The 13,938-nt window shown below is 34.6% G+C and overlaps 1 protein-coding gene across 19 annotated transcripts in view; it reads left to right on the forward strand.

Annotated features, from left to right (window-relative positions):
* Positions 1–13,938, forward strand: part of CACNA1D (calcium voltage-gated channel subunit alpha1 D) — a 195,597-nt gene that overhangs the window by 70,861 nt on the left and 110,798 nt on the right. For all 19 annotated transcript variants that reach the window (XM_084530611.1, XM_084530604.1, XM_084530603.1 and 16 more), the window contains exons 5-7: positions 2,770–2,912; positions 4,351–4,503; positions 5,826–6,022. In XM_084530611.1, the coding sequence (XP_084386737.1) occupies positions 2,770–2,912; positions 4,351–4,503; positions 5,826–6,022 (493 nt within the window). The remainder of the gene's footprint in view (positions 1–2,769; positions 2,913–4,350; positions 4,504–5,825; positions 6,023–13,938) is intronic.

Here is a 13,938-nt window from a genome sequence, read left to right on the forward strand (position 1 = left end):
TAACCCTGGAGCAGTCTAATTAACATGACCTCTATCTTTGGCTCTGTCCTAAATACATGATAACTGAAAAATTTTCCATTAACTCATAAAATATTCAGTGTTGAAGGCTAAATCTAGTTAGGTCAAACACACTGAACCCAGGGAAAATAAAAGAAGCAAAAAGGACTACATCTTACCAAATGCCTAAAATATCCTACTAAGATTTAAATTATAGCTCAAAACCCAAAACTTTCGCAGTATAAATTACTATGTACACTGCCGTCAGTCTACCTGGAAGACAAGATGGACCCTTCATAACATGTCAGGCACTGACAAAACAGTTTTAAGACAATTAGTTAAAAACCAAACAGAAAACAAAACAAAACAAAACAAACAAACAAAAAGATAAAATAACCCCCCCAAAACAAGCAAATATAAATAAGCAAACATGAATGAATCCATTTATCTAACAGATACTTAAAATAAAAGCCTAGTGAGAAGTTGGTATTCATATATAATCCAAGATGGATATGGAATCACTTTTGGATGTGATTCTATTTGACTAGTTTCATCATGCAATTTCATTAGGTATTTTAATAGCTTTGAAAGAGTTGCTGTTATGTCCTATATTCAACATATAAGATGAAACATGCTTCATGTTCTTTTTCAGCAGAAACTGAAGCAGTCGTAATGCATAAATCTTAACAGTACCATAAGAAACCTCTACTGGCAAAGAGAAAGCATGCATACAGGCTTTTTCTCCAACATCAAATTTGGCATCTAAACTTTGATAAACTGTACAGGAGAATAACTGTATTTTTTAAGAGTAATAAAGGAGCTTGTTCCTTTTATACCTTAATGGCTTTAGACAATGGATATAAAATGACAGAGCAGTAGATACAGCTGTGAATGTCATGATTTCTCCTGTCTTTGTCATTCTCTGAAACCAGTCAGAGTATGAATTACTTTCTGAGCAGTCTACTACTTGCCTGTATTCTTTGCGGTATAATTTCAATGGATTTAAGTGAAAGAATAAGGGCCTAGTAGAAAGCTTTCATAGCGCTTTTGTTGTCCCTTTACCCCTTAAATCTTCTGAATGATACAAGGACTGACAGGCTGAAAACAGCTTCTCTTAATTTGGGATTTTATTCAGAAGTCTGTTGAACCAGGTCACCTTTGGAGCATGAACAGTCACTCTGCAGTCATTGATATGACTCATTTTCTTAGAAGTGTTCTGTTAAATTATGGGGCTGAATTAGGACCTGAAATATTAAACTTCTGGATTTCTCTAGGTGTTACAATAGATAGGTTGCTGGAATGGTGCTCACTCCAAGAGCTGTATGACGCTCTTTGTATGGGTTTCATTTGGGAAGAGAATAAGCAGAGTAGAGGTGGGAATGAACCTGTACAGGTCAGTTGCTTACTGGAAGAGGAGGAAGTCCTCATTTCTCTGCTTTGGTGTTGTGGTTTGACCTGGCAGGCAACTAACTATCCCACAGCTGTTCATTCACCCTCTGACCACCAGTGGGATGGGGGAGAGATTTGAGGAGAAAAAAAAAGTAAAAATCTTGTGGGTTGAGATAAAGACAGTTTCGTATGACAGAAAAGAAAGAGAAATAATAATAATCATAGTAATAATAATAATTTGTACAAAGCAGGTGATGCACAATGCAATTGCTCACCACCTGCTAACTGATGGCCAGCCTGTCCCTGAGAAGTGATTCCCTCCCCACCCCCTCCCTGCCTCAGTTGAATAATTCTCATCCTAAATCTAAAACTGAGCACCATACCAGCTACTGTGAGGAAAATTAACTCTATCCTATCTGAAACCAGGACATTTGGTCAAGTTATTAAATATTACATGTTTACTAGCAACTATCCAGCATAACAGCATTGTGAACTTTTCCTGATAAAGCCAAAAACCTACATATTTCAGGAGTCCTTTCTGAATGTGAAAGAAATTTCAGGATTACAAGACTATTGCCTTGAAAATACATTTAGGAGAAGTGTGGTTTTGCAAGTACTGGACTATAGACCCTGCAAAGTATTGTTATGGCTTGCCTGGTCCATACTTGCAGTCTAGAAAACTATGGATCTGAAATGCAGGTCCAAACTAAAATAAGCCTAAGATTACTTTGCACTTCAAACAGTTGCATCGGTTTGAATTTTTGCTGGAAATGGGAAGGAAAACTGTTCTAATGAATGACTAGCTCATTTCTGCTGTGGAGAAATACAATATAATAAATGACTCATCTGGGAATATTTTTATACTCAAAGTTATTATGAGTAAGAAACAAATCATTTTGGTGTTATTAAATGTTAGACTCATTTTCAATATTTTTGTAATTGTTTTTTAATATATGCAGCTTTTGCTGACTGTATTTAGAATATTGAACTGCAGTGTCACTTGGAGTTCGTATATTCCACCAAAATTAAAACAGATGGTTTCTTGTGATTATCTATTTCATCTTCTAAAGAGAAGAGTACTTTTCCAAACCTTACAGCTATAAAATGTTAGAACAAAGAAAAATGGCAAAGTAGCTTCATTTATTTAAAAATAACAGAGGGTGTATACAAGCAGATTGCTAATTTATTGGATACTGTCATCATTATCTCAAGGGATTAGAAACTTTTGCACTTCATAACTCTTCCTGTCATGATTTAATGCATAAATATACCTCTCATTTTGACAATTGAATGGCTTTTCAGAATTATTGGCAGTTCACGTAATTACCTTTGATTGCATGGTAAATGGATGGTGATGACCTAACCTTTCATCTCATTTTCTAGATTATTTAGTGTAATATTGGAACAATTAACCAAAGAAACAGAAGGTGGCAGCCACTCAGGTGGCAAACCTGGTGGTTTTGATGTCAAAGCCCTAAGAGCCTTTCGTGTATTGCGACCTCTCCGGCTTGTATCAGGAGTGCCCAGTAAGCACTTTTCCTTTTAATTCCATTGGAATGAGTGTTGTAACTGATCTGATTATTTAACTTTCATGTTCCAGACACTAACATAAATGAGATAATATTAAGTTGATTTTTGTTGTCTGGTTATATGTATAGAGTTAGCTTCAAGATGGGTGATACACTATTTCAGTTTGAACAAAGGGTTGTGAATTCATTCAGTGTGTGATCTTCTTACACAGATCAATAAGCAGACGGGGAATACACTTCCCTTTTAGAAACTTTATATAAAAATGAATTACATGTTTAAATGCAAATACACTAGGAAATATATATATATATATATATATATATATATATATAATTCCAAAGTCCTACACATCTGAAAATGTAGGTGGTCCTAAAATAGTTTATAAATTGGTAAGTGTATGCCAAAGCACATTACACATTTCATATTTCCTGCCCCCTCCAATGCACATGAATGCCTTCTGTTTATCTCAATATAACAGATAAATTAGGAAACTTGAAAAGTAGAACAAATTACTTAAAGAAAGCAATTGAATTTTATAACAATCCTTTCTGCTTTCTCTTCATGCATTATTAATTAGTGTAGCTATTTGGGCTGAATAAGAGGTTCATGACTTACAACTCAACTCTTCCCAGTACATTCAAATGAAGAAACCTAACGCTGTGTTTATTATTATCTCATACTCTGTTACATGTAAATGATTGTGATTGTATATTTTGGGCAAAAGAGCTTTACTGAAGAAAGAAGCAGTCTTATGAGATGCCAGAAAGGAAGTATTTTGAAATTAAAATGAGCCATATTTTATTCTTACCAGTACTGTAGCAACCTCAGTAGTCTGGCATTTACTCTTTTATAAGAACAAAATCTGGCTAAATTAAGGAGAAAAAACAAAAAAATGAAATAGTTCTGAAAGTGATGCAAGGGATGAATAACTAAAAAGTAAGATTCTTCAAAGTGAAAATATGTTTTCCCAGATAGCTATATGTTATCTCTCCGGACCAAAAATACAGTTCTGCAGCTGCCTGTGTACAATTTCTCTGGACTTGTCACAAAGTTGTGGTTGTAGCACAGGACTTTTAAAAGGTCATATAAAATAAAGCCACATGCTGACTACAAGCCTTTTCTTTCAGAAAAAAAAAAAAAAAAAAAGTGGAGCAAACAAAAAAAAAATCATGTAAATTATTGAATATCAAGCATTGGCTTCAGTGATATAACCTTTGTTAACAGAATAAATAATTAGGCTTTGACACAAAACTTTAGATTCTTATGGAGTAAATTATGTTGCAGTAATGTTTTGTAGTTCTGAGCAGAAGATTTTTTTTTAACTGATGGTCTACATGCCTGTATCATTAATTTCTAATAATGTATAATTATAGAAGTTTTGGTAAGGCAAGGCATAGAAATCTGGCTCATATCTTGTATCTTCTTTTCTTTTAGGTTTACAAGTTGTCCTGAACTCCATTATAAAAGCCATGGTTCCCCTGCTCCATATTGCCCTTTTGGTATTGTTTGTAATCATAATCTATGCTATTATAGGATTGGAACTTTTTATTGGAAAAATGCACAAATCTTGTTTTCTTATTGATTCAGGTAAGTCATGAAACTGCTGACTAAAATAAGGGATCAGTTCTGTTCTCTTTCAAGTCTGTGGGATTTCAGTTTGAAATAGAATGGGCCAAAGTACTAAAACTGTTTCAACCCTGATTTTTAGTGATCAATAATTTTAGGAAAAGTTCCTTAAATTTAAAAAACAACAGCAGCAACAACAACAAATAAATCACCAACAAAACAAACAAACAAAAAACAAACCTAACACTACCTCCACCACCAATATGCAAAACAGTTAGAGACAAGAACATGTTCTGAATAGTATTTTGTGTCTGAAATGTCTAACTGAAATGTCGTTATTGAAAATAGTAAGGGTGACTATCCACAAGGGACAACTTAATAGTATTCTGAGCCTTTGATTACTAAAAGCTATCTAGTCCCAGGGAAGAGGTACCCTCTTGAGATGACAATCTGGCAGTGTCTCTCCTTCAGAATTTTGGGTGGAGTGACAAGAAGTGCAGTTCTAAGAATAATAATAAAAGAAAATAGTGTTCCTCCACTCGTGTGGATTGAAATGATGCAATGAAAGTGTTTCTTAGAGTTTTAAAGGACTGACCTGGGACTCCTGTTGGAAAGTAGATTAACCATGAGTTGGCAATGTGCACTTGTGGCCAAGAAGGCCAATGGTATCCTGGGCTGCATTAGAAAGAGTGTTGCCAACAGGTTGAGGGTATCTCCTTCTCTGGAGATATTCAAAACCTGCATGAATGGGATCCTGTGCAGTGTGCTCTGGGTGACACTGCTTGGCAGGGGGTTGGACCAGATGATCATCAGAGGTCATTTTCATCCTCAACCATTCTGTGATTCTGTGATCATCATGAGGGAGAGATGCATCTGATGGCTAAGGGTATGTTTTGTTACCTAAGCAATGAAGTAAACTATATGTAGAAATTAGTCCAGGATGTGTCCTTGGTGGTACATGTGTTAGTAGGAAGGGAAGAAAGAGTAAAGATGATGGAAAAAAAACATCACTATGGTGAGATTCAAAAAAGATATAGTGCATTTGTACAACTGTAAATATGAACATGCATTATTTTTTTCCTATTGCTAAATGGCTTGAGCTATGTTATGTGTTCAGTTTTTATTAAACTATTTTAAGAGCCCATATGTGAGAGCAACTAACAGCTCTAAAGTTTCCATGGGCTCACTTTCTCAACATTTGATATCTGCATTTACCATCTAACAGGATTGATACTGCTTCACATAGAATTAATTCAAAAAACTTTGAGAACTTCTGATTTTAACCTTAGCTTCTGAAATATCTTTTTTTTTTTTTCTTTTTTTGGGGGGGGGTCAATTTTCAGATATACTAGTTGAAGAAGATCCAGCACCTTGTGCATTCTCAGGGAATGGACGTCAGTGTGTCATGAATGGCACTGAATGTAAGGGTGGATGGGTTGGACCAAATGGAGGCATAACAAACTTTGATAATTTTGCATTTGCAATGTTGACTGTATTCCAGTGTATAACCATGGAAGGATGGACTGATGTATTATACTGGGTAAGTAGCTTCATAAATCAAATGAGAAATAAGCTGTTTTACAATACCACAAGCAAGAAATTTTTAAGAGTTTTACAGGAGAGGAGCTTAGCTGCATACTTCTTAAAGTCACAGAACCATGTTGGATTCCTCAGTCTAAGAAGACATTTTAGAAATGAATTTATTCATTGCTTGTTTGATCGTTTTTCCTATTCCATTTGTATAAATGTAATATCCCATTTATGTCCTTTGGACTAACATTTTTTCATGCAAGTCTGCAGTTTTTAAGCATGTCTTTTCTGATTAAGCTTAAGAGCTCTCTTTTTGCAGTATTTCTGCAAAGTATTTTGCAATATTAACATAAATTAGACCAAAACAAGCTCTCAGCTGTCATTGCTTGCTTTGGGGACTGCAAACCATTTGATAAACATTCAAAAACAACAAATCACAAGAATTGTGAGCCTGACATTGTCTCTGTGGAAGCAGCAAAAGGTATTCAAAATCATAGCTTTGTAAAGTCCCACCTTTAAATGCTACTCTAACATTAAATATGGAAGCTCTGCAATTTTAGAACATAAATAGGCATCTGGACACAGACTAGAAAATGAGATACTCTTTTTCCAAATTTCATAGATGAGAATGGAGAAAAAAAAAAAAACACACATTTTTTAAATGAATAGGGTCAGGTAGTGTTTCTCTGCCTCAACCCTATTCCAGTCAAAGAACATTATGTTCCTATGTGAATATGTAAGCATCTACATATTTGGTATGAATGACTTATCCAAGGTCATTCAAAAGTCTGTGACAGAACCTGCCTACCATAGGTGCTGAAAATCATTGAGAGTATTCTGTAGTTCTTGGTACTCAGCAGTAAGTCTTTGCAGCAATTAGGACCTTGTGGCAACTTTAACAGTTTGAATATCGGAAATTTTCATGAATGAAGAAAACTGAGTGCTAATAAGGATCATTATTAGAAAGCTGTTGAAAACAGACAAGCTATCTCAAGACGTATATTTTTGGAACTTTATTCTGTGTTATTTTGTTCACAGCAGCCCTAAAATTTGGATTGCCCTAAAATTTGGCCAAAAGGGGGTTATTTACTAATAGAGAATCTTCTGTGGAGTATCGGATGCAATTAAGGATAAAGCATTACTCAGTGAATGAAAACTTTGTGGTCATTTGTTGCAAATCAAGGTGAAATACATTGTTGCAAAGAACACCTGTGTGTGTTGTCTCAGATGACAATTTGTGATACAAGAATCTATAAAGAAAGATGTTTTTAAGATGTTGTCACTGTTAAAAATAATTAAGATGGTAAGATGGCATTCTTTTTGGACTGCAAGGCAAACAAGTTGACCAAATAGGAATCTATGCTTTCACTATCAGTTGTCAGGGATATAAAGTTGGCTATAAACGTGCAAGCTTTCAGTAGTAAAGAGCCTAACAATAATGCAGAACTATACATGGGCTAATTTATTGTTTCTCATGGTGTAGATATATGCTTTTTGGGTTTTGCTCTCCAACTCTTAATTTTCTGAGAGACTGTGTCAGTGTAGAGTTAGTATGTGCTTTATACGATCTGTGTTCATGATGATGATAGTTATTTTTATCCCTCCTGAGAGAAAAGGGAAGGTTTGCTATGATTTTCTATTAAAAAAATAGACATTTACCATTATTCAAAGCAAAAGTATGCTTGCATTTTCATACTTGATAATTACACTGTCATCATTTTTTTCAAAGAAAATTAGCAATAAAAGTAATGGAGTTTACTGTATTTGGACTATGATTGTTAAGAAAAAAAAAAAAAAAGATATAGAAAAGAATTTAAGCTGAGTGGCCTATTAAATTTTCCCCTGAGAATTAATGAGCTAATTGATCAGATGTATCCTAAGATTTTTTTTTTTAAAGTCTCCATTGACAGCACAAAAACCCTATAACACGAAAATAGGATGCTGTGAAAGTTGTCATGGTCAGACAATTTCAAAATCAAAGCATAAGAAAAATTGAAATTCAAAAAAAAAGAAAACTGCACGTTATTTTTTTTGTTTCTCCATAATGACTTCCCAAAGCCAAAGTTATTTACACGAATCATAAATCTCAGTTTTAATTTTATTACAAATGATACTGGGGTTGTTAGCAAGAGAAGCAAACATTTGATCTAGTGGAATACAATCAAAGCCAGATATTCAGATGGCTTTGGAATCTGTCTTAACTGTTGTTTTATATAATTAAATTATAGATCTAGGTTCTTTCTATCTGTATATTAATGAATTGTGCAATGTCAAGCTGAAATTATTTGTTGCAGACAGAAGAAATGACCATTTACATGTTTTACTCTTACCACTTGATTAGCCTGATTTAGCTGTTATTAGCTAAAAATTCAAAAATATTTTGTTTTAATCACAAAATGAAAACAAGATTACACGAGGTTGTGCTAAAAATGTCCAAACAGTTTAAGGAAAGCACTACTGATACAAGTGTACATGTTTAAGAGGTTAGTTTTTGCTTAGAAATCTATTGATAAGAGCCAGACTGAATGAGTTTTATACAAAACATAAACACAATAAAATAAAATAAAAACACAAATATTAGAAACTGCACAAAATTCTGATTTCCACTTGTTCACTGTGTGAACTGTAAACTTAACTATGTAGGGTTATCTTGCTAGCATGTGTAAGCTGAGTGGGTGAAATATGTGCAGTATTTTGCATCATGTTATGTGGCATTCTGTTAGCAAAAATGACAGCTGAAAATGACAGCTTCCAGTAACACTCACTAGCACAGCTCGTTATCACCTGGTTAACAACAGTAAACTCTGCTTAAAAATTCCCCATGCAACGACAGTGATTTTTCTCTTACACATATTTATTATAAAATAAGGGTTTGATCCTGCTACTGCTAGGCATTCTTCCCATCGGGTTGAGTCACCTGGACATCCTGCTGCTCACCAGTTTTCCATCTGACTACTATTTTTACAGTTTTTTGGCCACTTAGTTTTCTCTAGCTTATGTGTGACCCACTGGCTGGCATATATTACCTACTTCATCCACTAAAACCGTGACTCCTTAGTGCCAAATTCTAGTCTGAACTGTAAAGGTTAAGGGGTAGTGTCCTTTTTTATACCAGCCACTGCAGCATGTTTTCCCAAATTATGTAATGTGTTTGTGGCTGCACATCTGTACATCTTCTCCATTTGCTCTCCAGCTCAAGTTAAGGCTTACTCTATTAGATTTGGATCCCTGTGCAGTCCTTGTTATTGGCAAAGTGGCAGCTTCTGTCTGCACAAGATTTTAATGCCCTGGCTCACGTTCTAAAGCTGAGAGCACAGTATTCTTTGCCCCAGCTTCAATTTATGTCAGTAAGCACTCAATAATTACAAAATCCAAGTCTGCATTTGCCTAACTGGCTCAAGACTTTTTTTGCATGTCTTTGGAGCATCCAGATTTTTAGTCTATTAATGGAAAACATGTATTTTGTAAATTGCTTTTTTGTTTTTAACTCTTTCACTTGATTTTTAGGAATACACATAATGAGCAGTGATACTTGCCAGTACAATCCCCAATTTTCCTGTCAATACCAAAATTGTCACGTTTAATAAAGTGATCTTCATGTTTTTACCATAGCAAAGTTAGGTGAGCTACTACACTTCAACAATCTACACTGATACTACTGTAAATTGAACTAGAGCAGGGCATGGACTCTGTGAAACAAACTACTTTGCGTGGTGGGTTGCCAGCACAGGTCATTCAATCATGGAGCAACTGCATTAGCAACTATTGAACTTTACTAAGTCAACCTTATGGACAGGATTGGAATTGGTAGCTCAAATATTAACACCTCATCAGTGCTCTGGCACATAGCTAGCACCATTCACACTGACCTAAAGATTTTTGGGACTGAAGCTTGGATACAGTGTAAACTGAAATTGCTGAATAATGGTATGTATCTTTTTTTTTTTTTGCATATTAATACAAGTACTGATATTTTAACAAGGTATTCTCTCACAGTTTCATGTTTAAAATGAACAATTCATTAACTGAATATCTAAGCATTCTAAAATATATCTAAAACTTTGATCAGGTTAAAGGAAAGGGATGCCAGGGTATTTTTTTAACATGCCCTTTACTAACATGTCAACTTTTAGAAACTATATCCTTTACTAATGTTTGACAATAACATCAAATAATATTTCATAATTCCTCTGCTTTTATAACAAAAAGAAGTGTGCACTTAATTTCTAAAGGAAGAAACAGGTTTCTAAGTTTTATATTCCCTAACATCCTCCTTGAAGCGTACTGGGACACTTGAAGAAAACCAATCATTTTTGCAATATGGTCTGTTTAGGCTGCACTGCACTTTTGTGTATGTCTAGTGTTCAGATGTCTACATGGCCGTTGCACTAATATAACTGGGAGTAACATATCTTGAGACAGAAAAAAAATAATCAATATTTCTTTAAATATATTTCCATTACAAAGTAAAATCAGGCAATCTTCTAATCATGCCACTTTTTATAATGTTCCTAGTTCAAGAATCTTAGAGGATAACTTACTGAGAGGTATTATAAGAGGATATAACATACTTGAGACCAATTGGTGTACAACCAAAGATTTTTCTGGAACACAACAAAATATCTTGTAAATGTATCTCACAAGAGAATCCCTTGGCTCTGGCACAAAATGTATTATTAGTTCATAAACAAAAAGTCACAGTGTGTTTGAGGTATTATCAAAACTGTCATCAGAGTGCTGAGAAGGAATCTGTTAAAAAATAAAATTTTGGCCAACAGTCAAGTAAGCAATGATACTCTAGAGCTTTGAATCGGATAATATAATAAACCATTGGGAAAGAACTACATAGGGTGATTGAAGTCATACTAGTTACATTACCGCTGCAGATATGGAAGGCACATTTTAGCATCCAAACAATACTTGGCAGCGACAAATTTCAGCTTAGTATGAGAAGTAAAAGGATGCTTGACAGCTTTTTGTCCTTTGTATGTGAGCTGCAAATATTTGGCAGTGTTAAAAACTGTGAGGAATATGCAAGAAAAATCTTTAAAAAACTTTATTTCACCCTTTTATTTGCCTTAAATGTACTAAAGATGGCTTAATGCTGTTTTCCTAGCATCATTCAGCACCACTCACAGGTCATCTAAGGGAGACGCTTCAGTGAAACAAGGCAGTTCATCCCCAAAGACATCGATGTGCTGGCTGCAGAGTGCTCCCGGCATTTGATGACTACATAGCCAGAAATTTAACACATGATATCCAGCTGGAGAGAGAATGGTAGAAATTTTGGATGACAATATTAATATACTGCACAAATCGTACTTAAGAGCCAAGGATGGCAGGCAGGATTTTTTTGAATTCGTGTGTTAATCACTTGAATCCAATTTCCTGTCAAAATCTAGCTTAACACTTTTTCCCCTTGCCCTGCCCTTTTAGGTAATGATTTGGACTACTTGATCATGTCATTTAGGTGTAAGAAAGCTCAGAATCAACCAATTTTAGATAGCAAAGAGATGTGGTTTAAATAACGAGTAAGTTAGAAACCTCAGAAAGAAAATGGAATGATCAAATTCAGACCTACAGAGATACCAAGCCAGGGAATATGTGTATTAACAAGTTTGAATTAGCATTAAAAGGGATGATCATATAATTTTTCTCAAACGAACAGCTTATCACAACCCACCTGAGGAGGATTTTAAACTACCTCCAATGGAAATATTGTTCCCATGCATTGAACCTGATTTACTTTGACAAGACATCTAGTATCTCAGTCTTAGCTGACTGCTGACCAGTACTGCAGTCAAAGCATGGAACTAATTTCTTGTCACACATCATTGCAAATACTCAAAAGAACATATTTCTTCTCCCCAGACAGTTTAAATTAAACAGAGAGAACTGGATTAGAAGTAGGCTTTACTTTAGGTAGTGCTGAGGACTCCACTGATTGAGGCTACAATTTCCTCAAAAGAATTGCTACCAGAAGCAAAAAATCATTTTAAAACAATCCCAGTTCCCAGACTGTCCCAGGATAACAGTTAAGTTGATAAATTCAGATCTACTGTGAGTACTGTTTATTTGTTCATATGTTCACTACATTAACTAAGGTAACAGTTACACATCATTAATCCAAATAATACATGCTATTATGCTTATTATGCTTGCATTTTTTTTTTAATTTTTTTTTTGCACTTAGCATATAGGAAAATACTAAATACATGCAATTATTTTATCACATTTTATGGATTAAATGTTGCTAGCATAGCAGATTTGAAAATAAGAAAGATATTTGGTACCTACCTCCAAAGTAGACACCACTACCCTTTGTATTTTAATACATTGCAGCTTAAAATTGAAAAATAAATAATTTTCATCACATTCATTCATCCATTCAAAAAACAAAACTAAACAAACAAACAAACAAACAAATACACGTTTTTTTATCCCTTAGGTTTAACAAAATACATCAGTAGATAGGTTTTACAAAATTATGTGAAATTAGTCTGGGCAATATGGATAAATATATAGAAGCAGTAATGAATTTTGTTAATCTTAAATTAATATGCTGCTGCAACCAATGAAAGAATCATATCGTTCTGTTTTGCTATACCTGGAAAATATGGATTTTGTTAAACCTGGTAGAATCATAGTTTTATTTCCACTGATCCAATAGGAAAACTTCTCTGGATTACTAAAATGGAGAGAGGCAGTACTCTCCATTTTGTTACAGTGATGTGAATCTGCTCTGCCACCGATGGAGTCTGCTGCAAAAGTGTTTCAACTTGGGTTAGCTACCTGAAAAAGAAGTAATTTCTTAGCAAACAATCACATTTGACATCTAGGCTTTTTCTTCTTCTCCCCAGCCAAAGACAGTAAGCTGATTAATGAAATACCATCAACAGTAATTAGCTAAAATAGTATTAGGTGCTGAATGAAAAAAAAAAAAAAAAAAGACTCACATCTAAACTTATTTCTAACCAATATTAGTATTAGAAAAAATAGTTTTTAGCAATTAGCTTTGAATAATAGATGCTTTATGTGACTACCTAACCTATACACTTCAATAGCTAATAATAAATAAAATTAACAAAAGGTAGAACCTGAGATCTGTTCAGACAGATCAAAGCAAATCAATGCAAAAGAAGACATGCCATACAAGTTGGGGTTTAACTTGAAAGGGTCACCTATGTATGTACTGTAGGGTAACTTTATAGAATGGTTTACATACAGAAGATGGAGGCCAAATTTAGAGGTGATAAAGTAATTATAAGGCTGTCTGGGTGCTGTAACAACTTTTTGTCCTTCCAGGAGATATATTTCTTTTTAGCCTGCCTTAATGCCTGAGCCATGGAATTCTGTTTTCCAGTTGTTCTTGTGCTGAGATGCTTAACAGTGCAGTGGTCTCTGATTTCACACCCCACATGCATCACTCAGCATGTATCTGTGTCAGTGGTGTACCAAAGCTGAGTCTGTCCAACCAGGAGAATGTCAGGGAAATCTATGCTTTAATGGCAGAACCCAGGGAAGATTGAAGATAAAATTACATGCTTTCACAAGCCAGCCTGGAGGCTGCTATGCTTTGAGCACAGCCTGTTTTAAGTAAGCTTTAAGTTAACTCCACTTCAGCCAAGAATATCCCTGGACACAACCTTTGAAGCTAGTAGGCTTTGAAAATATGTCTGGTGTGCTTTAAAATGAGTAGAATAAATAGTTTGTGATATGAGATTTGTGAACCTACAGTGTATGCTTCAGAGAAGGCAGGATTAGTCGCATTTCACAAAACACTAATTTCTGAGGTATTTTTACACCCTTCAAAAGACTTAATAGTTTTCAAGATGATTAGATAGGTTCTAGGTAACAATAAATAAACACACTGATTGTGTCCATTAGAATGTTATGAAAGGAGAAAAGTAAAATTGGAAAATAAGA

Source organism: Aythya ferina, assembly GCF_964211825.1.
Source record: "Aythya ferina genome assembly, chromosome: 10".
NCBI classification, from domain to species: Eukaryota; Metazoa; Chordata; class Aves; order Anseriformes; family Anatidae; genus Aythya; species Aythya ferina.